The sequence below is a fragment of the Camponotus vicinus genome, unplaced genomic scaffold, assembly GCF_025532165.1.
Source record: "Camponotus vicinus isolate PSW18456_S1 unplaced genomic scaffold, iyCamVici1.0 SCAF_10, whole genome shotgun sequence".
NCBI lineage: Eukaryota > Metazoa > Arthropoda > Insecta > Hymenoptera > Formicidae > Camponotus > Camponotus vicinus.
In genome coordinates this window covers 9,127,781-9,154,898 of record NW_028141946.1, presented here as the reverse complement: position 1 = coordinate 9,154,898, position 27,118 = coordinate 9,127,781, and the positions used below count along the sequence as shown (strand labels likewise).

Sequence of the window (27,118 nt, the reverse complement as noted above, 5' to 3'; positions counted from 1 at the left end):
ATAATAGATAAATATTATATGGAGTAAAAAAGAAAAGTCTCATATATGTATTATACAACAAATAACTTATTTCCGCTTACATGGTCCCTCTTAAGTTTCTTTCTGATATCACATATATTTTTTTACCACGTGTTGCATATGATTAAAAGTTGGAAAGATAATTTGTCATGACTTGTAGAATATTCTACCGCATCACGATGAACATTGTGTTTCACGCATATGATTAACAGAAAGTTAATTTGTCATGACCTTAGACTTATAGAAATAGACTGCGCATCCCTGTACAAAAGACTGTTTAAACATTAGAGAGAGAGAGAGCGATAGCGGTCGGATCGTTTTCTCTCTCACACCTGAAGGAGAGGGGATATCACTGCTGGAGGAGAATGAACAGAAAAGCGCATTTGTCTATGCAGAAAAGCGTATTTTGTAGCTTTTCTGTTCATTCTCCTCCAGCGGTGATATCCCCTCTCCTTCAATGGTGCGAGAGAGAAAGAGATCTGACCGCTATCCCTTTTCTAATGTTTAAGACAGTCTTTGTATAGGGATGCGCAGTCTATTTCTATAAGTCATGATTTGTAATAATATTCTATCGCATCACGAAGAACGTTGTGTTTCACGCTTTTTACGAGAAAGATGTTGCGTACTGCAATAAACCAAAGTGTCCGAACTTTCGGTACTAATGCATCTTCTTCGATAAAATGCAACCGATTAGAGGAAAAAGTCGCACTCGTGACAGCATCTACAGATGGGTAATATAAGAAAATCATATTTGTAGTTAACTCGAACATTCTGTATACACAATAAAAAAATGTCACTCCATGAAAAATTTAGAATTTTTCTTATTTGTTCTTACAAAGATAGTTATATACAACTGAATATTATGCTCAAATTGTGCTTTGTATTCCACAGAATAGGATTTTCCATAGCAAAACGTTTAGCACAAGAAGGTGCTAAAGTAATGATCAGCAGTCGCAAGGAATCGAATGTGAAGAAGGCTGTGGAAGAACTTCAGTCCGAGGGATTACAAGTTGAAGGTACTGTCTGCCATGTGGCAAAGGCAGAAGATAGAAAAAATTTGTTTGAAAAAGTAAGTTATAACAAGTGTTAATTGTATATATGTGTAGCAATTTTTTTTTTCAAAAACATTTAAATTTTTCTAATATAATACATTTTTTCTCCAATTAATATCATAATAGATTATTTTATCATTTAAATGTAATTATATGTTAGTACATATTAAAAATTCAGACAAAATTCTAAAAAATTGCAGACAAAAGTAAATTTTGGAGGTTTGGATATTCTGGTATCTAATGCAGCTGCTAACCCAACAGTTGACCCCATATTAGAGAGCACTGAGGAAGTATGGGACAAAATTTTTGATATCAATGTCAAATCTACATTCTTGCTTATAAAAGACTCTTTACTGCTTCTTAAATGCAGTAAATCACCTTCTATTATTATCATATCTTCAGTTGTTGGATATAATAATCCTTTTAGTGTGAGTTTAAAAAAATTTGTCCTATTTTTTATATCCTTTATTGATACTAAAGGAACCTTTAATAATAAGAAATCATATTTTATTAATATAGCATTTTTTTTAGTCACTAGGTGTATATTCAATTAGCAAGACTGCTTTACTGGGTCTAACTAAAATTACTGCAAAAGAGCTTGCACCTGATGGGATTCGTGTAAATTGTATTGCACCAGGAATAATAAAGACCAAGTTTTCAAAACCGGTATTTTTCCATTATCATTTTTAGGTTCAATCCATTGCTTTGTTAAAAAATAACTTCTTATACATGAATTTGTTGTGATTTTAGTTGTACGAATTGGAGGAAACTCATGATGTTGCTATATCACAAATTAGTATGAGAAGACTAGGAATGCCGGATGAAATTGGAAGTGTAGCTGCATTTTTAGCAAGTAGTGATGCTTCTTACATCACTGGTGAAACTATAGTGGTATCTGGTGGTATGAAGTCAAGACTCTAAACTTATTTTACAGTAACTTTATTCCAATATATATAATATAAGAAATATATAAAAATGGAAAATATAATACAAAATATAATATAAAGATATTTAGTAATAAAAATATTTAATATATAATATAAAAATATTTAATAATATAATTTAAAAATATTAAAGAACAAAAATTTCCTTTTATATAAATATAACAGTAAATGGTTTTTTTAATATAAAATTTGTTTCATATAATTATATACATATAAAGTTGTATCGCTCATATAAGATATGATTTTATATATATATATATATATATATATATATATATATATATATATATATATATATATATATATATATATATATATATAATATAATTGAAGAATTGTAAAATAATAGATAAGTACATAGAGTAACAAAGAAAAGGCCTCCCATATATGTATTATACAACAAATAACTGGACCGATTGTCCCTCGTAAAATGTAAATTAAACTGATTTTATTTAACTTTAAATGCAAAGAAAATACAAATCAAGAGATCTTTCGCACGCTTTTTCCTAAAGAGACATTTTCATGATCGACACGAGGATGATTACCCGCCATGAATTAATCCCGTGACGTCACAGTGCAAGAAGCTGCGCATTGATTTGATTGAATGCATCTGCTACGAATAGTGCCCGAAATGTATCTCTACCGCGAAATAATTTTTCAAAACACCTGTTCCCTCCTAAAAATGTCACAGACGTAAATACACGAAAGTTTCGACGCCGTCGTGAATGAATGATCGTTCGCTTCGATCAATCGCGAGTAAACCTTCCGATTCCGAGGAGAATCGCTCGGCGCTTGCGGCCGATCAAACGTCAACGTCACAAAGACGCGCGATGACGGCAGCGTTGACGTTTGACGGCGCGAGGCGTCCCTCGCGTGACGTTAGTCGTCGCAATCGATTCGTTCGCGATTCGAGCTCTCGAATCCCGCGCCTTCGGAAGGAGGGCGCCACGCTTGACTCTCGCTTCGCTTTTATTTACCACACGCACGATACACACGATACGCACGCAAACGGGATACGTTCGCTCGCGCAAGCTATAAACATGGCCGTCGTGCTTTGTGATGATGATCGTCGTCCGTCATGCCAGTTTTTCGTACGGCCGAGTGTCGCGTGTGATCGCAAATAATATGGATACGAGGAGCACCAGTCCCGGAGGCCCAGGTAATGATGACGCCGAGCGTTCGTTACCTCCCACCCTCCCCGCCCCGGATCTCGTTTCGTCGAGTTTCGCGAGTGCAGCGATGGCGATGTTTTGCGCGTGTATCCCGCGTTCACCAGCGTTGTCGCGTTCGCGCGTCTCGTTCGTGTCACATGCCTGCCCCGTATCTTTCTCCTTTTCCTTCCCGCGAAGGTGAGTGAACCGTTCTCCCTGTGCGCGATTCTCGTTCATCCTGTGCATCATCGTCGACTGACACGACGCGCTTTATTTGTACCGCGTTCGCCGTCTCAGCTTTGACATGTATGTCAAACGGAGAGTGTATACGTATGTGTACTCTTCTCACGCAGCATAATTAAGTTCCCGCGAACTCGCGGAGACTCTCTTCGACGATTTTTCTTCCCTCTCATTGGGTCTGGATGGCGATGGCCCTTCGGAGGATTCGCGGAAATCTGTTGCCATGCGATGCATTATCAATATGTCAATCTCCACTCCATTGCTCGATCTTAATTTAAAGACCCGTTTACGCACTCAAACGTGTTTTCGCGCAAACACGTCGGAGTGTTAATTGTTTTCACAGGCAATATATACACATTCAAATTGGTTTGAGCAATTTTTATGACATATTTGAGTGCCTGTGCTTATTTTCAATGTGATCTGATATAGGAATTTTTGCTCAAAATAAGTTGGTCTATTTAATTATTTGAATAATCTGACGCATTTGCAAAATAAAATAAAAATCTAATAATAATAATTTCACATATTTCAAAATTGATGATTAGGTATAATTTTGTAAAATTAAAAGAAAAGACAAATACAGATAGTTATATAATTAAGAATGAGACAAAAATATTATTTACTTGGTATATTATATATTATATAAATTACTTGCTTGTGCATTAAATCTTGAATCAATTTGATTATAATATATTTTTAGAATTATATTATAAAATATAGATTGAATTTTTTAATTTTGCACTAAGTATGCTCTGCTCTAGTAAACTATTATTAGATTATTATTGGATTGATTGCTATTGATTTGTTTTAGGCTATCGTCTGGGTGAGCAATGAATGTACTTCGTATTTTGACACCGTGTGTGTTGCAACGCAGACGCATAAGTAGTATAGATAGTACTGATAAAAGGGATTCCTGGTTTATGAGAAGACAGCGTGGAGATGCCTCTCACATGACACATAGAATGGGTGCTTCTGCATCATCAAGCATCACCAACGTAGGTGGAGATTCGGTCCAAGCAGCCAGACTCTCAGCGTCAAGTAGTCCAGAGCAACATGGCATTGCAGTTAGGTACATTATCAATATTTATTTAATTCACTGTTACTGTTCTTTAAATAAATGTAATTATAATGTTCATATAATTACAATGCTATCATTCTAAATAACTGAAATATTTTTTGTTTACATTTTATAATATGTCTATATAGTTATGATTTATAATTATCTTAAAAAGGATCTGAAATAAGTGTAGAGATATTGAAAAAAAACATATATATATAAAGAAAAAAATATGTAATTTATAATATTATACTTCAATTCAAATAAATGCATAAACAGAGAGAGAGAATTATTCAAAGATGAAAGTTACAAATGTGATCGCACATCAAATTTCCTATAGTTGTTTATTCATGTATAGAGAGAAAAAGAAGAAGATGACAGGATTTGCAACATTACGCAAGAAATTTATTAGGAGACGCCGCTCCTCTAAAGCGTGCGATCACGGTAGAATTATTAGAGATTTAGTGTCCACATGGAGTCATCTGGAGGCAACAGCTCTGCTTGAAGAGTATGAGGCATTAGCTGCATTGAAAGATCTTCATGTTCAAGCTGAACTAGCTAGACCGCCAGCTGCAACTTTCAAGCAAGACTTGTCAATGTTATACGATTACAAACATTGTTCGGATGTAGATCTTGTATATAGAGGAGCGTGCTTTCCCGTTCACAGAGCCGTTCTTTCTGCCAGATGCCCATACTTTAGGGATCTATTGGCGGGTTGTCCTGGTACATATCTAATAATAATATGTTGTAATTTAAAATCTTTCTGAAAATAAGATTTCTCATTTTATAGTAAATTTTTTACTGTTTGATATAAAGTGTAATATTATTTAAGACATTGTATTGCTAAGTAAATATATTTCGTTAAAAATTGCAGGATATGGTGCTAGGATATGTTTAGAGTTAAGGACTCCGCATCTCGAAGTGCAAATGTTCTCAGCGTTATTACGGTATCTTTACACTGGTGATATTTGTCCGCACGATGCAACATTGGAAGCGAATCTACTCCGGCGACTCGGCGACGAATTTGGAACTCCAAATCCATTGGAGCATGATCTCAGATATTTGCTGGATACTGGTGATTATGCAGATGCCGCTCTCGTATTCACCTCGGACAGCGATTATCAAAGACCGGATAGCGGAAGTTCGGAGTATGGATTTCGCCCCAAATTAGAGCTGCCATGTCACAAAGCGATACTCTCCGCGAGATCTCCTTTCTTTAGAAATTTAATACAAAGACGGACTAGATCGGGCGAGGATCACACAGAAAGGGCGCTTCATATACCTACTAGAATAGTGTTGGATGAAAGTGTAATACCTAAACGATATGCCAGGGTCTTGTTACACGCTGTGTATCTAGATACCGTCGACTTATCATTAATATTGCGAGGAAGTGGTTGCGGAAACAGTGCTGGTAGCTTGGGAGAGGTAAAAATTTTAATATTAGGCATGAAAATATTTTGTGCTTTATTTTTATACGTTACTAATGCTCTTGTTTAAAATTTATAGGTTCAAGCTCTAACACATACAGGTCGAATGCGACCGAGCCCCTTGGAAGAAGCGATGGAATTATATCAGATTGGTCGATTTCTCGAGCTTGATATATTATCGCAAGGTTGCGAGGATCTTATTTTGGAATATCTCACTTTGGAATCGCTACCGACTGTTCTTAAGTAGGTCTTTTTATTACTGACTGATTTTCTGCGAATATTGGAAGTTTGTTACATAGAAAAAATTGTGTTATATGTACAGGTGGGGCAGTCAACCTCACGGATCAGCATGGGTGCACAGACAAGCATTACATTACTTAAGAGAAGAATTTCAGCCGATCGCTTCGTCCTCGATTCTTCATCAATTAGATCATGCCCATTTAGCGAATGTATTACAGAGTCATTTTTTACAAGCGAGCGAACTTGAAGTACTGCAGGCAGTGCTCAAATGGGGCGAACACGAATTAGTACGTCGAATGGAGGATCGGGAGCCTAATTTACTTAGCCATACCGTGCACTCCGTGACCAGAAAGGGTATTAAGAAAAGAGATCTCAGCGACATCGAATTACGGGAGATACTAAGCGAACTTTTGCCGCTTGTCAGAATAGATCATATATTGCCGCCAAATAGCGAAGCATTAGCACAGGTATATTGTTTTTTCTTATGCAAAATAATTTAAACTGCTATAAAAATTACATGTTGATACATTACATTCGATAATCTCAGGCTATTAGGAGAGGATTAGTTTCAACTCCGCCGAGTCACATGATAGGAGATGAAAGGGACAATTTACGGGTGAATGCTTGGATAAGAGGCGGAAAAAAGAACGGATTTTTCGTGAGACCAAGGCTATTCATGCCGTATTATGAAGAGATCAAGGTAATGCTGACTACTTTTTAAACTTTTAGAAACATATTTATCGATGCTGAATTATATTTATTGGCTATTAGTCCTTGGTGGAAGAACAGATGGTCCAAGAAGCTGATTTAGTGAGATTACGAAGGCCGCGATACGTGGCGGATATACCGGATGCGCTGTACATGGTGGAGGAGAAACCACGAGCTATGGGTACCGCTGGTGTTGATGTTCTCGCTGCAGCGTTTCCAGGTATTACGACATTTAGTTATTATGCTATTACATTATTATGTTTCAAAAATCTAAAGATAACATATTATAAAAACTTGGTTATTATATCCAATCTTGATATGAAAGCTTAACTTTGTGCCGATATATAAGCCGTATAGGAAAATAAACATTTTAATGATATCTTTAATATTGAATAGAGTATATATATATAAATGAGAGAATCGATAAAAGACAAAATAATGATTTGGATTTAATTGATGATTAATAAAAAATAAAAAAATGATTGATTGTAGTGCCAGATTCTGCAACGATGGCTGCAATGCTAAAACGGGAACAGAAACTGAAGCAATCGCCGAGTTGTCAGCGGGCCATAAGCTTGCCACTTTCTTCGCGACACGAAATCAATCGGCAAGTACGACTACGCGTTGTCAGAGAATTCAATTTACCTGATACTGTGGCCGATCTTCTGGAGGTGAGTATTTACCGTTTTTACTTTACTTTTAATTTTAGGTAATTTATAATAATTTATAATAATAATAATAATCTTGCTAATAAATTGCGTAATATTTTTGAAAAAAAAAACAGTTATATATATTTTAAATTTAATTATGAATTGTAATAATTGAAGAATTGTAAATATTTGCTACTTTATTATACATATTCTATATAGTGATTTAATAATCGTGTATATAATTATTATAAAGTATTATTTCATAATTTACAATATTTACACTTGATCGAGTTCTCTACTTCTAACCTAATCTAAATTAGAGGCAAAATGCAGTAAATAATGATCATATTTTTAACATTGTAATAGATAAATTGCATTTTTCGTGCATTAATATTTATATATCATCTTAGCAAATATTGACTTAGCGAAATATTGATTGCCTCTGCCTAGCTTTGGCCCTTAATATATTCTAATATTGTCTTAAAAAATCTTCTTATCTATATTTATATACAATTTTATAAATACAATCGTATATTTCTCATTTTTTTCTATTATCATTATATTATTTGGCGATAATTATTTTATTTTCGGCAAACGTGAAGCTATTCTCTTTTCTCAAAGGACTAATTTTTGACAAGTAGTCTCTCGCTTCTAATCATTTTACAAGCCATCCCTTCCGCTCGAATATAGACAAGATGTGGAGCATTTTTTGTTTGTAATTCTCGTCATTGATGCCACCTTTGAAAACATCTTTGTCCGCCGTATCAGTCATTTCTGTAACGGAACCACGCGCCGCTTGGATTACCTGCACCATCATAATACACTGCTGGAATCTGATGGGAGCGCACTGATTTAATTGCTCCATAAATTCGTTTTTAGGAAACATGTTCGTGTTCACGTTTAACGATTCTAAACACTTGATGAAGGAATCGTAATACAAGTCAATCATGTCGTCGAAATGTTTGTCGAGCACATCTTTCTGGGCGCTCGATATGAGGAAGAATATGAGATCGTGCACGCCATAGTCGTAGATCGTCAATTGAAAGTCCACAATTTTCATATTGATCAGCTTGTTCGATTCATCGTATTTAAACATCATATTGTTCACCCAGAAATCTTGGTGTACCAGTGTCGTCCAGGGTTCTTTCGGTGTTACAGTCACGTGCGACGCGTACTCGAGCGTCTTCTCGATCCTGTCCAGATAAGATTCCGCCTCTTTCATGCTTTTGTAATCGTTGTGCGCCTTCTGTACCATACCCGTTACACCATTTTCCGCATCCTCGTTTACAGCATATTGGAGAACGGGTAGTATTGTATTTTCGAAGGAATCGAGCTTCTTGAGCTTCAGGCCGATCGTGATGGCATGCAATTTGGCTAAGTGACTGATTGCAAAATCCATGTGTACTTTGTCTAGACCGAGAATGCGATCTTGCGTCGTGTAATTTTCGTCTTTTAAATTTTCTAAGACGATCGCGGCTTGCTCGTCGAAACACTGCGAATCTCGTAAGCCTAATCTGCCGCCTAAGAATTGCGGTGTGATGACGCTTATAGCTTCTTCAGGAATCCCACTTTCGTTTTGTAGCTTCAAAAATTCCGGCGCTACGGTGCTGTAGAATTCCAGTTCCTTCTTGAAAGTTATCGGACTATCGAACAAATCTAGCAGATACTGAGATCTCGGTGGTAGTTTGACAACTATATTTAAGGTTTTTTTTTGGCTATTTTGTTCGGCGTTGACAGTAATGGCTAATATCTGACTGCCGAAGTTTTCTCCCGGATCTGTTAGGTGTTTCCACTCCACATCATGTATTTGAAAATCCAGACCATACGTTTGCATTAACAGTGCGTCCAGATTTTTAACAGGCAGCATGCTGACCGACGATTGCGGTTTCCTAAGAAAATTTCATATATCAGCGATCATTTCAGAAAAATTAAGATGTTGAGATTATTATATATGTCAAGAGATTGTATACACATATTGTATAAAATAATCGATATACACACATTATACGTGGAAACTGGAGTCTTCTTTGGCACAAATTGGTCTTTTTTTATCACTTCTCTCAATATCTCCGAGTTCTAGTGTGCAAAATTGATTTCCATTAAACAAAAATTTATTTAAAAAGATTAGTTATATAATTTTATTATTTATTTACAAATTTGATATTTCTAAAATTCTTTAATCCTAAATATATTACATTAATAAAACTTTTTAATTGGATTGTTTGAATTTAATTTAATTTAAAAACGGAAATTATTCCAAATTATATAAAATGTCAGCTATAAATATAAGAAGAATTGTATTTTAGAATTTATAGAACTCATGGAATAAAAAATATTAATAAATAACGTATATCCGAAAATTAAAATTTTTAATAATTAGTATTTTAATTATCGTATATCCGAAAATTGAAATGTTAAATATTTAATATTTTAATTACCTTTAGAGGATGATGTTTTTATTCTATCAATATGCTAACGTGTATCGGAAGAAATATGTGTTGTTATAGATCATGGATTATTATGACTTCAAGTATCATTTCAGTTTGTTTTAAATGATTGGGATTTGGACCAAAACAAGCTCTTGATACGTTAACTTTGATTTTGATTTGAATTCAACGGTAGTTTTAAATCAATATTTTTCGTAAATTTTACATTTTATATTTACTCGTAAAGTAGCTTTCTTAACTTTTCAAATAAAAATTATTGGAGAATCCTATTAAAATTTGCGTTCAAATAAACGATCGTAATTTTGAATATTTACGAAAAGCGGATTTTGATGTGTAATTATATAAAAAGGATTATTAATTTACTAAATTAAAAAGCTAAATATATTTCCCTCTAAAGCTTTTTTAATTTTCGGATATACGTTTAATAAAATTTCCTTGTTTTATTTCTTTTTTTAATAAATTTTACCAATTCCTAAAGAGATTGTACAGTTCACTTATATTCTGAATTTTAAAGCTTTAAATATTATTGCGAGCATAGATATATTTGTGATGCCAATTCATTTGAAAAAAAATCTCATCTTACCATTACGTGGCACAATTGGCTTAACACTCGTAACTCTATCTCCGATACGACATATATGTATTTTTCATTCGCTAACGTTCGCTCGCGTATCCAGTATTAACTGTCATTGTAAAGCGTCGAACTATTTTATATATCATGGAGAGAGAGAGAGAGAGAGAGAGAACGTCGGTTGAAACTGTCGTTCGACAATTCATGCAAATTCATTTTATAGATAAATATTTTTCTTATCTCCATTCAGTAGATTACGCGTTACATAAATTCTAAAGTGTAACGGCGAGTAATATGCACAAAAAGTCTCAAAGTGTAAGAATAAAAAAGCAGAACGAGTTATAATGACCTGATTTTGAGAATGAATGACGTGGCACCTCGATGTGCAGTTTCTGAAGAAGAAAAACGCGAATGTGTGTGTGTCATTATTTGCACTTACATGGATACAATCGTGCAACGATAAAAACGCAGTTGAGTCTTTCTGGCTTAATTGATCCAGTAAACGCAATTTAATAAACAATGCACAATCTATTTATATAGTGCATTTATATAATAAATTTGGACTGTTAAGAGATAAATGTTGCAAAAAATAAAATTAATCAGTCCGTTTGTGAATAATTAAATTATTTCTAAATCGCGCGAATTTTTACAATTAACGGCCTATTGCAGTTTTATTAATGTCACGGTCATTCGAATTCGTCAAGTCTGCAAGGCTGATATTTATTATATGGCTAACGTTCTTTTTTTTTTTTTTTCTAAAACATTTTCTTTTTTTCCTTAATAATCGGTAATAATACCTTTTAACTATTATCTTATACTATATATTTGTGTGTGTATATAGTGTATATAGTGTAAGATAATATAATTGTTAAACGTTAATAGTCATTGTGTAATCTATTGTTAGTCACGTGCACTCAATTAACCCTAGCGTCTTGTATAATTGCTCGAATGACTCCACAACGACATCGAGCATACGAACGTAATATTTTACTTTTAAATAAAATTTTATTGTATTTATTTTATTCAGATAATTATATTTATTATTTAGATAATAATTATTCTATTTCGAATTTATTTTATTTAGAAATAAAATGTTTTACTTTTAAATAATATAATTTCTAAATAAAATAATTATTTTTAAATAAAATAAATACAATAAAATTTTATTTTCCGAAATTATTGCGAACAGAAATGTTTAGATTGTATTGATATTTTTTTCGGTATTACATTAGTATTTTTTACTTTGTTTTTTTAACGTATTGATATTTCACCATATAAATCATTTTTGTGATAATAAAGGCAAAAATTTGTGCGAGAGATTAATTAATGGTGTGATCTATAAATGATTAATATATTTCGTTAAAGTATATAAATAATTTTAAAACTATTATTAAAATAATTATTTAACTTTTTAAATATATTTTTAAATATATTTTTTAAATATATTTTTAAACATATTTTTTAAATATGTTTTTCTATACAAGATACTTTCTCAATTCAATTAAAATAATAGGCATTTCTTCATTCAATTAAAATAATAAAGATATATTGAGAGAGAGGTTATCAGAGACATTCATAATCTGCATTTCCAATTGTAATCAATGTCAGTTCAATGCATGTTCCTAGTTAATTATCACGCCACTAAGATATTTTTCCTTGTTTTGTTATTTATAAAAAAAAACTAACTGGAAAAATACATTATTGTGATTTCCTCTTAACATTTAATCGATTTGATTTAACGATGACAACAAGTTACTCGAAGCGAAATGTAGCCTACGGGGAAATTAAATAAATCACACGTGGAAAATGTTCAGGATAATTACCTTTTTTGCATAAATCAATAATAATCAATAATAAAAAATTAATAATAAAATAATAATAATAATAGTAATTGATTAATGATCGTATAAATGTACGTCACATTTGCAATGATCATGCCTTACTAATAAGCTCAATCACACCTCTGTTCCATGTGTATGCGTATGCAAATGCAAATTCTTAAACACGGAAACTATTCTGCGTTGATTACGCGCATTTCAGGTTCTCATCCATAAAAACCACACATTAACGGACATTAGGCGTAGTGTTACTTAATCTGTACCTTGCTTCAATGCATAACTGTTACCTCACAGGACGCCCCAGATCTCGTTCTCACACTTTCTTTTACTTATGTATTCCTTAACCAATTTAAAATCGATTTATCCTTAGCGACAACAATAACAATTTTGTTTTCACAATCTCTTTTCGATATTTATTATTAAGTATTATCTCCTAAATTAAAATTCTAAAATTCTAATTACGATAAGATAACATAATATTTTCTCCAACAATAATTTTTGACGCAGAGAACTGATTTGTATACGTCTCCAGATAATTAGAGACTATTTATTAAGCAAGAAATGATAGAAGTTATCATGCATTTTTTGATGATATTAATAAATTAATGCTATCTAATCGGACTATCCTTGACATATTATCAACAACAAAACTTGATAATCGATATTTTGTGCAATAATTTTCTTCATGATTATATAATTTGATTTTGAATGATTTAATAATTCCTTTAATCGATTTCCTTATTGCATCACCATCGCACGTGCATGAATGACTATGCGATCGAAATGATACAATGGCAACCGTAACAATAAGCAGATGTCGCGAATTAATTCAAATCGTATCTGAGAAGGACTTGTGCATGCGAAACACGATCTCTGCAACCACACATATAGCAAGTTTGACATATACGAGTTGAGAACTTGCAGATGTGCGTTTAAGCGTTTGGAATGCTTAATATCTCGTTGGTACCATTGATAATATGTTAATTTCTCCTCACGGACTTTGAAATTGTACTGTAATTTCATACAGCAAAATAAATATCACTTGTGTTAGTTTATATCTAGTAGCTTCAAGAATCTTGAATTACATTTGTGAGCTTCATGAAAAATTTTCGGTATATGACATTTAAACAAATGCTTATAACAGTATTTAATCAATATTAAGCTTGCTCAAAATTGAAGCACATTCGTATTCAATGTGGATTTCGAATTCATTATGTAGATTCAAATAATGGCCGTAACACAAAGAAGCTTGTAATGATGATTAGTTTGTTTGACGTAATAAAATTAGATGAAGGTTGAATTTTTTATGTCAAATACATTCACAGATAAGAATTATATCTTAAAATAGAGAACAACTTAAACCGAAAATATTGTTAAACATTTGTTACAATAATACATTATATTTTCTAAAAACAATTTAGCAGCAAAATTATAAGCGAATTTAATTTTTTGTGTCGAGCACACTAAATATAATATTTACATTCTATAATATTCACACAAGGACGAATTCTGAAATTTCAAGTTATATTAAAATTGTATATGTTCAATCATTATACAGGGTATCCGATTCGTGAAGGACCAAACGAAAAGTGATGATAGATTGGGTCAAACTAAGAAGAAAAGTCCTCTACCATTTTGCAAAATTCGCAATAATTATTAAGTAATAAGCAAAAATGTCACATGAAGGTTACCTTTAATTTTTTAAATGGAACCCCCTATTTTTTATTATGTATTCTTATAGCTTATCTCGAGAGCTTTCCAAAACACTATAATAAAGTATTTCTTCATTGAGTACTTTTCGAGTTATGAGGCTTGAAATAATTTCTTAATTTTACATAAACCATAAAATATCTAGTAAAATATTCATTTTTCGATTATCTTACCTTAATACTTTTATATACAAAACAATGAGAGGAATCAATTGGTGTAAAGAAAAAACATAGTTGTTTTTTAAAAAAAAAATATGTAATTTGCAATTAACAATTACATATTTTTTCTTAAAAACAACTATGTTTTTTTTTTACACCAATTAATTCCTCTCATTATTTTGCATATAAAAATATTAAGGTAAGATAATCGAAAAATGAATATTTTACTAGATATTTTATGGTTTATGTAAAATTAAGAAATTATTTCAAGCCTCATAACTCGAAAAGTACTCAATGAAGAAATACTTTATAGTGTTTTGGAAAGCTCTCAAGATAAGCTATAAGAATACATAATAAAAAATAGAGGGTTCCATTTAAAAAATTAAACCTTCATGTGACATTTTTGCTTATTACTTAATAATTATTGCGAATTTTGCAAAATGGTAGAGGACTTTTCTTCTTAGTTTGACCCAATCTATCATCACTTTTCGTTTGGTCCCTCATGAATCGGACACTCTGTATATGTGCTGTTATCAGTTCTTATCATTCTAGTAGTCTCCCCAATAACTTATCCGTCCGATTTTCAAACAATTATTAGCATTCATGTTGCGTAAATGCAAGTAAATAATAAAATAAACTTAGTATAAGTGTATATTTTTAATCATTATGCGAGATAATGCAGTGATAATGAAAAAAAGAAACATTAACAAAATATTTCTATTTTTGCGCGTTATGCAACTGTCATTTAAAGCGTTTATCTTAAATAACACGTTATTAAGTATTTCGACTCGTCACGAAAGTGCTTGAGAAATGTAGACTTAAAATTTCAGTTTTTAAGCAAGATTATTGAAAATTCTTGTGCAGTTTGCAATCTATATTAATGTAGCAATTGTAATTTGCTTTAAATTCGATAAACTATATTCTAAGATATTTATCTTTTATAGCATACATATTTATATCCAATACGCTTTCAAGAAAGAGAAAGAATATTGGATATAAATGTGTACGCTGTAAAAGATAAATATCTTAGAATATAATTTACCGAATTTAAGGCAAATTATAATTACTACATTAACATAGATTGCGAACTGCACAGAAATTTTCAATAATCTTGCTTAAAAACAGAAATTTTAAATGAAAGTGTGATTGGTGTTTTTAAAAGATGTTATCGTAATTTAGTTATATAAACAGTTGTATATACAGATCACAAACAGTGCGCGAAGAGAATCTTGGTCATTGAAATTTGTTAGTGAGGTCATCTCTTTTTAGCAAGCCTTGGCATCACTCTTTAAATTTATTTTTTGTGATCAGTTGTAAACGATAGATATATTTGGAAAAGAAAAATGATGATTTACTTTTATAACTATAATTAATATTCTGTATTTTTGACAAATTTGTTTTAATAGCAGCGTTGTAATTTTTTGTTTATATTTTATTAATTCATCAATTGATTTAACAAGTTTAGATGTTTAAATTCAATTTTGAAAATGGTGAATTTTTTTTTTAATTTTGCAAATAAGTATTGGGCTTTCTTTATTTATTTATTTAGATTTTTTATTTAAAATATTTTTTGGAGTAAATTTTTTGGAATAGAATTTATGTACCATATATTAATCGAATATTATTTACTTAAAGCATTTTTGTAGCAAGAATGTAAAAAATTAAATTCTTCTCTCTTGATTATTTCTTATCGATCGTATCACGCATCAATTATCAACGCTTTTAATTGGCAGAACATTGCGTTCAATTCACTCGTGCGTCTATATTTCTTTTAATGAGAACATTTATTTTTTTTTACGTATCTTACTCTTGGTTGGGATATCGTTTACCTTAATGATATAGATTGAATCGGAAGCGCGTTTACGAAGGAAGCGGCGATCGACGTGACACGTAGGCGAAATGATTGTGCGCGTGATTCGAGACACAACGACGTCAAACTATTCTTTTTTTTTTCAACTTTTATGCACTGCGATGCATCGCGCTGGTTTTGCACAATGTAATTCGCGCGACTGACGTTGCGAGGTTCTCGTCGCTCTGTTTGACTTTGCCTCCTATTTCTCCCCCTTTTTCAGCTGCATGTCTGTTATCTGCGTCTTCTAATGCGACATCGAATTAGACACAAGAGTACGAGAGAGACGCCGGAATGTCGATAAAATAACGATATGTGAGCGCTGCGAGAGCGCACTTCATCTCATTTCAATGAGATGCAAACGAATCCTCGGAAGTATTCTTCTTGTCAGGGAAATCGCGATTTTGAATAATCGTAGTATTAAGATTTCTCAATGTCAGCACGTGCGTTCGTTTTACGACATTTTGTGACGTTTAAACTGCAAAAATATGGATTAAAATATTAGTATTAAAATAACAAATATTTAAATTTTAAAATATAAATAAAATATTATAATATAAATGATATCATAATGCAAATATAAATGAAATATTAAAATATTAGTATTTGATTAAAATATTAAAATATTAAATATTTGATTTCTTTTTATTCTTTTGTTTTGACAAAAATAAAAGTTCTTCGAAAACAGAAATTCATTATATTATAGAGGAAATTTTTGTTCATCTCTTTTAACTTACTATTAATCTCTTAATTTTTTGAGTGATTTTGGGATAGAGAAAATAAATATAGAGCTATTGTAGAGCTTTTTTTTATCACATCGTTTACGAAACGTTAAATTAAACTAATATGCTTTACGTAGTATTATAATAATAAAACAAAAAATTTTTACTTAATATATACAAGTTAACAAAATTTTCTTTGAAAAGAGAAAATAAAATATATTCAATACATATATTATTGTAGTTTTATATTTTATATATTATATATATTATATTTTTATTTTATTTTAATATCGCAACTTTTTCTCATAGAATTTCTTTACAGGCTCAATAAGAATTTATTTTACCGAAAATAATCTAGCAATATTTTATTTCACACATTCAACAAGGTTACACGATGATAATACACGTAGTATCGCATCGGGGTGACAAACGAATGAACTCATCATGTGAAACGACATTACAGTGCTGTCAATCGGATGAAATGCATGCAATCTGTTATAATACTGTATAGCATTATGCATGAATAAATGTAGATATGTATTATTAAATACATGCAGCATATTGCATCACTGCAGCTTGGGTGTATAACAAGATGCGACAAAAACAAATGTTATAAATATGGAATTGTTGAAATTATATTCTTTCATTCAAAAAATAATAAAAATTCTACAATGTAAATAAACCAGATTTAATTTTCAAACAGCAAGAGAAATGCAACAGTTATTTTTCACAAAAAGGTTATTGGAAAGATGGACTATGCTAAAATATTAATTAATATAATTTTTCTCGTATTGTATCTACAATATTTATTATTGTGTTGTAAATAATATATATTACTATGAATTACAAGAAACATTTATATATTTCTAGAATTTAATATAAAGAAATAATTTAATTATTTTTAATGTTAAATAAATTTTTAATGTTAAGTGAATTTTTTATAATCTAGAGAGAAAGTATAAAGGATTCTTTTATATATACTTGCAAATGCGAAACATATACGGTTTAAAACTGTACATGTTAACACGTGGTATTAATATACGTTACTCATACTGTCAACTTATATGTTTATGTTTTTTTTGTGTAGATAGTACATTATCGTTATTCACGTGTGATGATAATATAATTATAATGTGTGAAAATAATATTATATACATATTGCAGTTTTTTGATAATTATTTTAATAATTGCTACGTTTTTTGTGTTTTCTCATATCACTTGGGTGATGTAAAAAATAAAAAAGAATCACGTCATCCTGCAATTTGCAGTATGCGCCATATTATTTATTCTTTTTTTTTAATGACTCATATGTAAGACCGATTCATAAAGATAATTATATTGCCCATCGAATAAATTATTATTCATGATTAATCGAAATCACTTCGTTTATGTCTTCGATTCTGAATAACTCATTAAGATTGAATAAAATATATGCTAATATTAAAATATACGAATAAAATATATACTAATATTAAAATATATCGATATATAAGTATATATCATACAATATCTCTGTGCATTAAAAATTTTAATTTTTCTCTCTTTCGTAATAAAACACTTTATCGTTAAAATTATAATTTATAAATTATAATTTTTATTTATAATTTATAATTTATAAAATAATTTATAAATTATTAAACTATTATAATTTATAAAGATAAAGCAAAAATTACTAAAGACTTTTTTTCAGTTAGATATTGTACTTTCTTAAAATATTTACATTAGTTTAATTTAATGCATCGTTAATATTGTATTGAAAGTTATATCTAATCAGAGATGGACAAGAGAAAAAGCACTTCAAATAGCAAATATTTACATAAGTTCTCGCGATGGATTATAAATGATTAATATGAAAATAATTCATTTATTTACATATTAATTAAAATCTTATTTGAAATATTTAATAGATTTTATGAATCAAAAATAAATATGTTTCTCATTAAAGATTACAAGTCGTTAATTAAAATAATTATTTCTCTTATTGCAAGAGTAGTAAAATATTTTTATTTTATTACTTTATATATACATTATTTGCACTATTCTATTGACTTTTCTTTTAGGCTTGCATCTTTAGACCTATTTTATGTTTTATTAAATTATGTTAATTTTATTATGAAGAATTAAATAACTCTTTATACTTAAACTTTATATAGTAATTATTTTTGAAATAAATGCGATTGTTTCATGACATTTCTAATTTTTTAATATTTAAACTTTAATACAAGAAATAATATCTATAAAATTGTTTAATGCAAATTTAAAAATTTTAAATATTACAAAAAAATGGACTTTCGAGAATTATTCTAAAATTATTGTTTTAATAAATAATTTCAATTGTTAAAAATATGTTTCAAATAGTGTGCGATAGCTTTGCGATATTAGTGATATGTGTAATTAACCGCATTTTGAGTAGTGACAAGTTAAACTTATCTTTTTAAAAAAAAGATAAAAAAAGCGCGTCAAGTTCACGCACTGGCTGCATTCAGCAGAAAAAGCTGCTTTGCAACTGTTGTAAAATTCGTGAGCCTGATTGGTGTATGCTCTTAATTTTGACTGAATCTAAGAGCATACACCAATCAGATTCACGAATTTTATAACAGTTGCAAAGCAGCTTTTCCTGCTGAACGCAGCCACTAATTGTATCCAACTGTTGTAGTGTCTACAAAAATAGCGACATAAAGAAATTGCGCCAACTAAGAAAAATATAAAAACTTGTACAAGTTTAAATAGAAATATTTTAATTGAAAACTCTGTTATACAAAATGGTTGTTTTAATTTCCAAAAATAATAAAAAATTAAAAATTTATTAAAAAATCGAAAACTGGAAATTAATATAAAACAAAAAAAGTAAAAAAAAATTTAATTAAAAAAACGGCGCTGCAAATAAAATTGGCACGTATTCTAATTAAATATATATTTAAAAAATTGGCACATTTCTAATTATTAATTCTAATTATTTCAGTTTTCAATTTTTAAATAAATTTTAATTTTTTAATATTATTATTTTTGGAAATTAAAACAACTATTTTATATAACAGAGAGTTTTTCAATCAAAATATTTCTATTTAAATTTGTACAAGTTTTTATTCTTAGTTGGTGCAATTTTTTTATATCACTGTTTTTGTAGACATTACAATAATATTGGATATAATTAGTGCGTGAACTTGGTGTCCCGTTTTTATTTTTTTTTTTAAAAGATAAGTTTTTAGAGATTTAATGTTACTTGAACGAAGTTATTAAAATAATTATTTTCTTCTCAGAAGAAAATTTGAACTCTGCTAATTTTATTAATTGCTGGTAATTTATGAATTATATAATTTCCCATAAATTATCTGTTACTATGTTTATTATATATGCACACATATATGTATACAATACTCTCATTATTTATATAAGTTATCTAATAATCCGCCGGGGTACCTTTCTGATAAGACTGAACACACAAACATTATCTTAGATGACATCACGAAGATAAATGCAGAAAATTCCGCTGCATTTGATATCATTGCTTGCTTACATTTTGATTCACATGACATAATATAATGATTTAATATCTTCCCATTTGGAAACTTGTCATTCATAAGAACGCGACGGTTAATTGAATAAAAGAGAAGGAAGAAACAGAATAAGAATCACGTGTAATTGAACGAAAAGAGTGCTTCGTCACGAGAATTTTTACCCATACACACTAAGAAGAAATTTATATAATTTTAAGCTTAATTATAATTTTGGGATAATTAGATATGGAGAGATTTTAATGAATAAAGGGTATCTCTGAGAGAGAAAGAGAATCCCAGGCGCGTGAAATAATCACGCATGTGTGTCACATCCATGTTTGCTAATTTAGCTGCGTATAACGTATGCAAAGCATCGCTCTTCGATCACTATATATTAGATATATGTAGATATATGTTATATTCCTTCACATGCAGCACATGTGAATTAGGTCACGTTCTATTTCGGAAGGGTAGAACCCTCCCTGTCTCTCTCTCTTTCTCTCACGATGGGGATTCATTTCCATCAATTCGCTCCTACGCTAGTCCCGTGTCCTCTCGGTCAATCGACTCTAATTCTCGCGCTACGCATCGCTCATTTATGTCATTAGCCCCGTTTTATTCGACACTCGAGATCGCAGCGAGACAATCTCCGGATTCAATATCTGTACCTTGCACGTTCCACAAACCTCTCCGCTCCAATTCCTTCATCTTCTTCTCTCTCTCTCTCTCTCTCTTTCTCTCCTGCCGGTATTATTCCCGGCTTTTAATGCATCTTTCATTTAGCGGACGGCGCGCGATAAATTGCCCGCGTATCGATTTCAGAACACAGCGTCTTACAGTATAAAAGAGCAAAACGAGCAGAGGATGACAGATATAGAGGACATTGACTCGCCGGGCATGGGCATTCGTGTGAGAACTACCGCCCCGGTGTGTTACGGGAGGAACATGACATTTCCTCGGCCAACTTCGTCTTACGCACATAGACACGAACTTCCAGCTATAGTGACCGAGGGAGAGAGCTGCAGACTTCTGGCCGAGGTAAGGGACGATCTACCTAACGCTCTACACATATATGTATACATCACACTAATATTGCACCGAGAGTCTCTCGCATTTTAGGCTCGATTATGCGCTTAGGTCCCCGCAACTTTCTTAATTAGATTCCCTTTCTCTTTGTACGCCTCGTGTACCGCAGGCTGAGATTATAATTTGGCAACAGAGGAAGATTACTAATCAAGCGGCTGAACTGGCGCAACCGAGACTCTTACGAAATGCCATACTAATGTTCGAGACTCTCTTCGAGATGAACGACTGATTAATATGTATTGATCGAGAATTATCGAGGATTAGATGCTAGAGACGGGTTTGATTTTTCGTTCGCAGCAGCAAGAGGCCAACTCCTGCAGCGATGGCCAGTTGTCGGGCGTGATGCCGGACGTAGCGATGGCGACGGCCTCCTTCGGCGCTTTGCATTTAATCGAGGAGCAGGAACTGGAATTGGATCTCGGTGACGGGGCGTCGCACCTCCTGCCGCACATCTCCCCGTCGAGTGGGACCATCGAGCCGCACCGGTCGTCGCTTCCCCATCAGCATCAAAGACAGTTCTCTGGTCCGCCGCCCCCACCTTATGTGTATCATCGTGCTGGCACTGCCTTACCGAGGTTTATTTGAAATTTATATACGATATGCGGTAGGAGCGAACAACGTGGCAACTACTGATCTCCCCCTTCCTTCTTTTCTCTCTCTCTTTCTCTCTCTCTCTCTCTCTCTCTCTTCTTCCCTTTATCGTTCCTTATTATTATATAGTCGTTTATCGTAGCGCGTATCGATCAAATCTTGTTATTGCGGGTACAAATTTATTACAAGGATATAATTGTATGTACATTTTATTTAAAGCATACTTGAAAAGAGAAGGTGGGAAAATACCTGGTTTAAGAGTAACCTTGGCGGATTCCCCTGGGGGAGTCGTATATTGTGAACAGACGCGAAAAAAATATGCTTACGAGTACGGTGCCACTTCGTGAACGTATACGGTGTATACAGAGGTTTCACTGTACAATATATAAATATATATATATGTAACAATTAAGTGCAATCGTACGAGACAAAAATTGCGATTGTGATTTATACATATAAATTATGTAATCGTGATATGTGTACGTGGGTGTACTTATGCGTGTGTGTGTGTGTGTGTGTGTGTGTGTGTGTGTGTATGTGTGTATATGCGTGTGAGAATAATGTGTATTGACAATTCCGGAGACTGTCCCAAGACTGTTTAACAAGAAAGTTTCCAGGAGAAGAGTAAGAGTAATATACAATGTGTACGAAAGTGTGTATTATTGAGTAACTCGCGTCTCACGTGCTCGCAGCACCATCCTTACTCTACGTAATTATTATACGAGGGAGGAGAGAGTGAAAGTGTATAATTCTTTGTTCCTGAATCGCGGGTGAACGCGCGGCAGCGACGATGGAGCCGCGAAGCGGCTTGATGACATTTTACCGCGCATGTGAAACTTTTTAATTTCCCTTCTCTTCTAGGGCAGTTTCGATGTATGTGACGGGCTATAGTAAGACTGTAAGTATACAAGAGAGAAAATCCAATCGATAAAACATATATCGCGCGCGCTTAGAGATGACGTCCGGGGCGCCTCGGGTCGTAAAAAGCGTGCGTGACGTCCACGATATTTAATGGGTTAATTAATTATCGCTAAGTGCCCGGGTGCATGAGAATTTTCTAAGAAAAAATTTTCCATGAATTTAAATGTACGCCCCCACCGCACCGGCCTTGCCTGCTCCGTCGCGGTTCTTGATTCTACCACTACATCCGCAAATACGGGATACGTACGTGTACTACATATACGGGGTGATCCGGAAGTCGCGTACTATCTGCGATACTCCGCAAAGTTCATTAAAAAAAAAAAATGGCGCTCCAATTCCGAGATATTAATATCGTATTACGCGCGATTGAATCTTGAAAGTTCTCGGCGAATCGAGTTTGTAAGAGGGATACAAGACACAGATATCTTTTATGTAATTTCAAGTAGCGTTTAACTTAATAGAATTTCCGGTTTAGAAACAAGTAATTAGAGGCAGTAATTGCTAAAGTAATAATAATTGGAGGCTCGAAGAAATGCCAATCCAATTAAACTCCTCACACAATCAAATTCCTCTTTAATCGAAAAATCGGCTACAGCTTTACCTTCGATCAAGAATTTGCAACCGAGACAAAAGTTTGTTTCTGGGTCATTGTATGTGTATATGTCGTTCCGCAAAAGTCATAAAATGTCAGACTTTATTTCAATATTCCGTCGTGTGCGCGCCGTAACAAAACTGGAGAACATGTATTAGCCACTTTCACTCTCGTCGAAGTAACAACGATCTGGCGGAAATTAATTACTCCTATAAAAACGTACAGATGATGTAAGATTAATATGGACAGATAACGACTATCCTTTATTTAATACGCGGCTCTTCTTGTATTGCGTGACGTGTGGGATGTAATTATTATCGTTAAGATATATTCTCGATATAGAGAACTCGTGTTTTAAACACATATTCGAGGGATTCCTTTACCGTCCTTACGTTAGATGCTTGAAATTATTATTTCCTGCGTATATATATGTATGTATACAAATATTACGCGTTCGTAAATCTCTGATCGCTCGATCAATTAATTTAATTGTATTATATGCATTTCTTTTGTTATATTATACATGTCTTTAAAAGACGCATTTCGTTTCTAAGCAGGAATGAAATTCAATGATGTCGGCACTGACATAAAATGTGATATTATTCGAGAAAGTTCTTGGTTCGATGATCATTGTGGTTTATAATATAAACCTTTCTTGCAGACTTCCCTGCCCTGTGGATTAGAGAGAAAGATATATATTATTATATAAAATATATTAACTGTAACGCGATTCATAAGCTATTATAAATACCGATCGTCTGCTTTGTAAAGTGTGTCATTCGCGTTTAATATCTTGCGTATTCGTAAAATTATTGAGTCTGTCGAACGATATTAGATCGTGAGTCCACGATCGTATCAAGTAACGTAACAAGCGTCAGTAGTAGGTGGAATCCACGATCGAGAGGTTGGCGAAGTTATATATAATTTAAAAGCAACTAGACCAACTTTTAAGACCAGAATAAAAGAATAGTTATCACGTAGATAGAGATTAATACTGTATAGACTGAGGTATATCGCGAGAGTAGTATTTTGACATTCGTATAGTTTCTGCGTTGCAAAAAGAAAAGAGAAGGCAATTAAATGAATACTTCCATTCGAACACTCACGATTCTTCTTCCCTCACCTCAAAATTGTTTATTTATAAGCTGTCGAGCAACCGTTGCATTATGTTCGCCAAAAGGCAACATTTTCGAAATCAGTTTATCTTTTCCATGATTCGCACAATAGATAGCGCTCGCTGGATATATATATTTAAAAATAAAGTTTAATAAATACATATATATATATTTCAGAACGGAAAGAGAAGTCGTTATTCTTTATTCCTGTACACAAAAAGAAAATAAGTGTCAAATCAAAACTTATATACTTAAACTAACGCATTCATTGTTTCGTATATACGCAACAATTTATAATCTTCTTAGAAGAATTTAATAATTTCAAATTTCAACAATATTATAGTCTTATTTTAATAATGTAATTGTCACCTCAAGAGTATATAATTATTTAATTCTACTTTAAGAAAATTATAATCTTTGATTTAAAAATGTTATTTTCCATCTAACATTGTTTCTTTTCCATTCAAGAAAATTAAATCTTAAATCATAAGAATATATTTTTCTCGATTCAACTGTATAAAATGGCTTCATTCAACTATTCAAGCAATTATATTTTTCTTTAATTAACGCAATATAATCTCATTTCAAGATTTCCATGTTAAAACTAAATATATTTTCAAAACAAGAATGTCTTTCTTTTCCGCGTAGCGATTCACCGTTTTTCATACAAGGATTATACCATCGGGACGAGGCAGAAATCGTGAGATTTTTCCCATACTTTTTTTTGCGCGATATTAAAATAAGAAATGTATGCGAGCGCATGTTTTAACATTCCTAAGCGCTAATGTATATCGTATTGGTGCACGAGATGTGTATCGAAGCGAATGCTCAAGAAACGTCGGAACGTTCTCACGCTATTGCTCATACCGAATTTATGTAAAAGCATTGTACGTACTCGGGGAAGCGCGAGGAATATTGCAGGCAAAATCCAGCCTCGCGCCAAGAGTTCGCTTTTGACGTCACAATACCACCACGCTTACAGCGGATGGGCGGCTGCACAGCATAATTCAGCATATAAAGTCGGCGATGACTTGTGTCGTTCAAGTGAAAATTCTTGTCGCCCGCGTACATTTTTGCCGTTGCATAAAAATAGCTTGCCGCGCTTGCCGGGGCTTATCGCACAATCCGGTGTTTAATATATACTGATTTGCAAACAGATTTACCGTTAATAATAATTAGCTGGCGAAAAAAATAAATAGGAGGCGCGATTTTAATCTTTCATCTCTCTCTCTTTCTTTCTTTTGATCAATTTAAATTTTCTTAAAATATTCTCTGATTTTGCGATATTCTTAATAATAGTAATTTCCTTCAGAATAAAAGATACCATCATTTATTTTACACACGAATGGCGTTCTCGAGATTAGCGGTGTTTATTACGGATATTGAGGTGTATAATGATTAATTTATTTCGATTATTCTCTACATATTTTTACAAGATGTTATATAACATGGTGTGCTTTAATGCGCGACTTTTTAATTTTAATGAGATTTCTTCGAAGAATGAAGTTGAGCTTTCCTTGGAGAGAATAGTGACAGTTTTTGAATTACAAGCGATTGGAAAATATTAGCTTTTCATAAGCTAAGCTTAAAGACACGAAAATGAATAGCCAAATCGATTTTTTTCATTTTTAATTAACTCTCAAGTCAATTTCGATGGCTTAGTTATAAAGATGCGTAATGTCGAAAATTGGAAAATCACGATTAACGCTGATCTCCCTTTTGACATTTTTGACGAAATTGACTTCAAATCTATCATTATAATCAGGATTGCACAGGCTTGAATACATTCTATATTTAGTATCATTAATATGCGAAAGTATTGTAGTTAGTTGATATTTACAGTTGAATGACACACGCATTAAGCTTCCCCTCACGCAATCAAATTGTGTTTACGTTACGTGTCATTATAATCTACTTAAGCATTCGCCTGTCGTAAATATTTTTAACTTCGCAGAAGATAAGTAACTTTTATTCTCGGGAGACATTAACTCTTGATCTTTCTAAATGGGGCGTTCAACTTTAAAAAAAAACCAGAATAATCTTTCCCTAATGTATAAAAATGTTCAAGTTTTGTAATTGCAAATATTATTGTTGCCATTTTACATAAAGAAGTAGAAGAGAGGAGGGGAAAAAGAAACAGGAGATTGTCAGAATAACATAAGCTATTGCTTTATGCGCATCATCGATTTGTATTATGCAACTTTGAAGAATGTGAAATTTATTTAATCGATAACGAGATGATGCAAACTCAAACAATTAATTCTATATTTTTATAGCTTTTTTGGAGAATATTACGAGAGCACAAATCATGTCAGGTAAGTTGAAAATTTTGTGTTTAAAAAGCTTATAAATATATATAAGATCACGATATATAAGTTCTCTCAAAGTTTAAACAATAAAATCTTATCTTGCGATAGACTAGACTTTTTGATGCTCGATGTCGAGGTCAGATAATGACGCGAAGAGATATGGATTCTCCAAGATAATCAATAGCTTTTCCTGGAATTATATATATATATATATATGCACGAGCA

General features: G+C 32.1%; 3 protein-coding genes across 12 annotated transcripts in view; 2 read left to right on the top strand and 1 right to left on the bottom strand.

Moving 5' to 3' along the window:
• The first annotated feature begins 133 nt into the window (after positions 1-133).
• LOC145960954 (dehydrogenase/reductase SDR family member 4-like) lies at positions 134-2,116 on the top strand. Of its 2 annotated transcripts, none has more exons than XM_083080704.1 (5): positions 134-749; positions 910-1,087; positions 1,271-1,498; positions 1,602-1,736; positions 1,821-2,116. In XM_083080704.1, the coding sequence occupies exons 1-5, from the start codon at positions 634-636 to the stop codon at positions 1,989-1,991; spliced, it is 828 nt and encodes a 275-aa protein (XP_082936830.1). In that variant the 5' UTR covers positions 134-633; the 3' UTR covers positions 1,992-2,116. The 2 variants fall into 2 exon arrangements, with proteins under 2 accessions (XP_082936830.1, XP_082936831.1); XM_083080705.1 differs by having other exon boundaries at positions 630-749; positions 915-1,087.
• An 849-nt stretch (positions 2,117-2,965) lies between these two features.
• The window catches only part of LOC145960697 (BTB/POZ domain-containing protein 7), a 52,529-nt gene continuing 28,376 nt past the window's right edge, over positions 2,966-27,118 (top strand). The window contains exons 1-12 of one of the 7 annotated variants that reach the window (XM_083080336.1): positions 2,967-3,173; positions 4,217-4,474; positions 4,803-5,185; positions 5,337-5,887; positions 5,969-6,132; positions 6,212-6,596; positions 6,677-6,829; positions 6,901-7,057; positions 7,330-7,508; positions 21,102-21,317; positions 21,663-21,940; positions 22,176-24,829. In XM_083080336.1, coding sequence (XP_082936462.1) covers positions 4,236-4,474; positions 4,803-5,185; positions 5,337-5,887; positions 5,969-6,132; positions 6,212-6,596; positions 6,677-6,829; positions 6,901-7,057; positions 7,330-7,508; positions 21,102-21,317; positions 21,663-21,940; positions 22,176-22,257 — 2,787 coding nt within the window. In that variant the 5' untranslated portion in view covers positions 2,967-3,173; positions 4,217-4,235 and the 3' untranslated portion in view covers positions 22,258-24,829. Of the gene's footprint in view, positions 3,174-3,208; positions 3,364-3,390; positions 3,496-4,216; positions 4,475-4,802; positions 5,186-5,336; positions 5,888-5,968; positions 6,133-6,211; positions 6,597-6,676; positions 6,830-6,900; positions 7,058-7,329; positions 7,509-21,101; positions 21,318-21,662; positions 21,941-22,175; positions 24,830-27,118 lie in introns of those variants that run through there. The other 6 variants (XM_083080335.1, XM_083080333.1, XM_083080334.1 and 3 more) reach the window with 6 other exon arrangements.
• Positions 7,667-16,182, bottom strand: LOC145960698 (uncharacterized). Of its 3 annotated transcripts, none has more exons than XM_083080337.1 (3): positions 16,041-16,182; positions 9,489-9,563; positions 7,667-9,376 (listed from the first exon to the last, which is right to left on the bottom strand). In XM_083080337.1, coding segments are annotated over exons 2-3 (1,236 nt in total). In that variant the 5' UTR covers positions 9,491-9,563; positions 16,041-16,182; the 3' UTR covers positions 7,667-8,142. The 3 variants fall into 3 exon arrangements, with proteins under 3 accessions (XP_082936463.1, XP_082936464.1, XP_082936465.1); XM_083080338.1 differs by lacking the exon at positions 16,041-16,182 and adding an exon at positions 10,518-11,535; XM_083080339.1 differs by lacking the exon at positions 9,489-9,563 and having other exon boundaries at positions 16,041-16,154.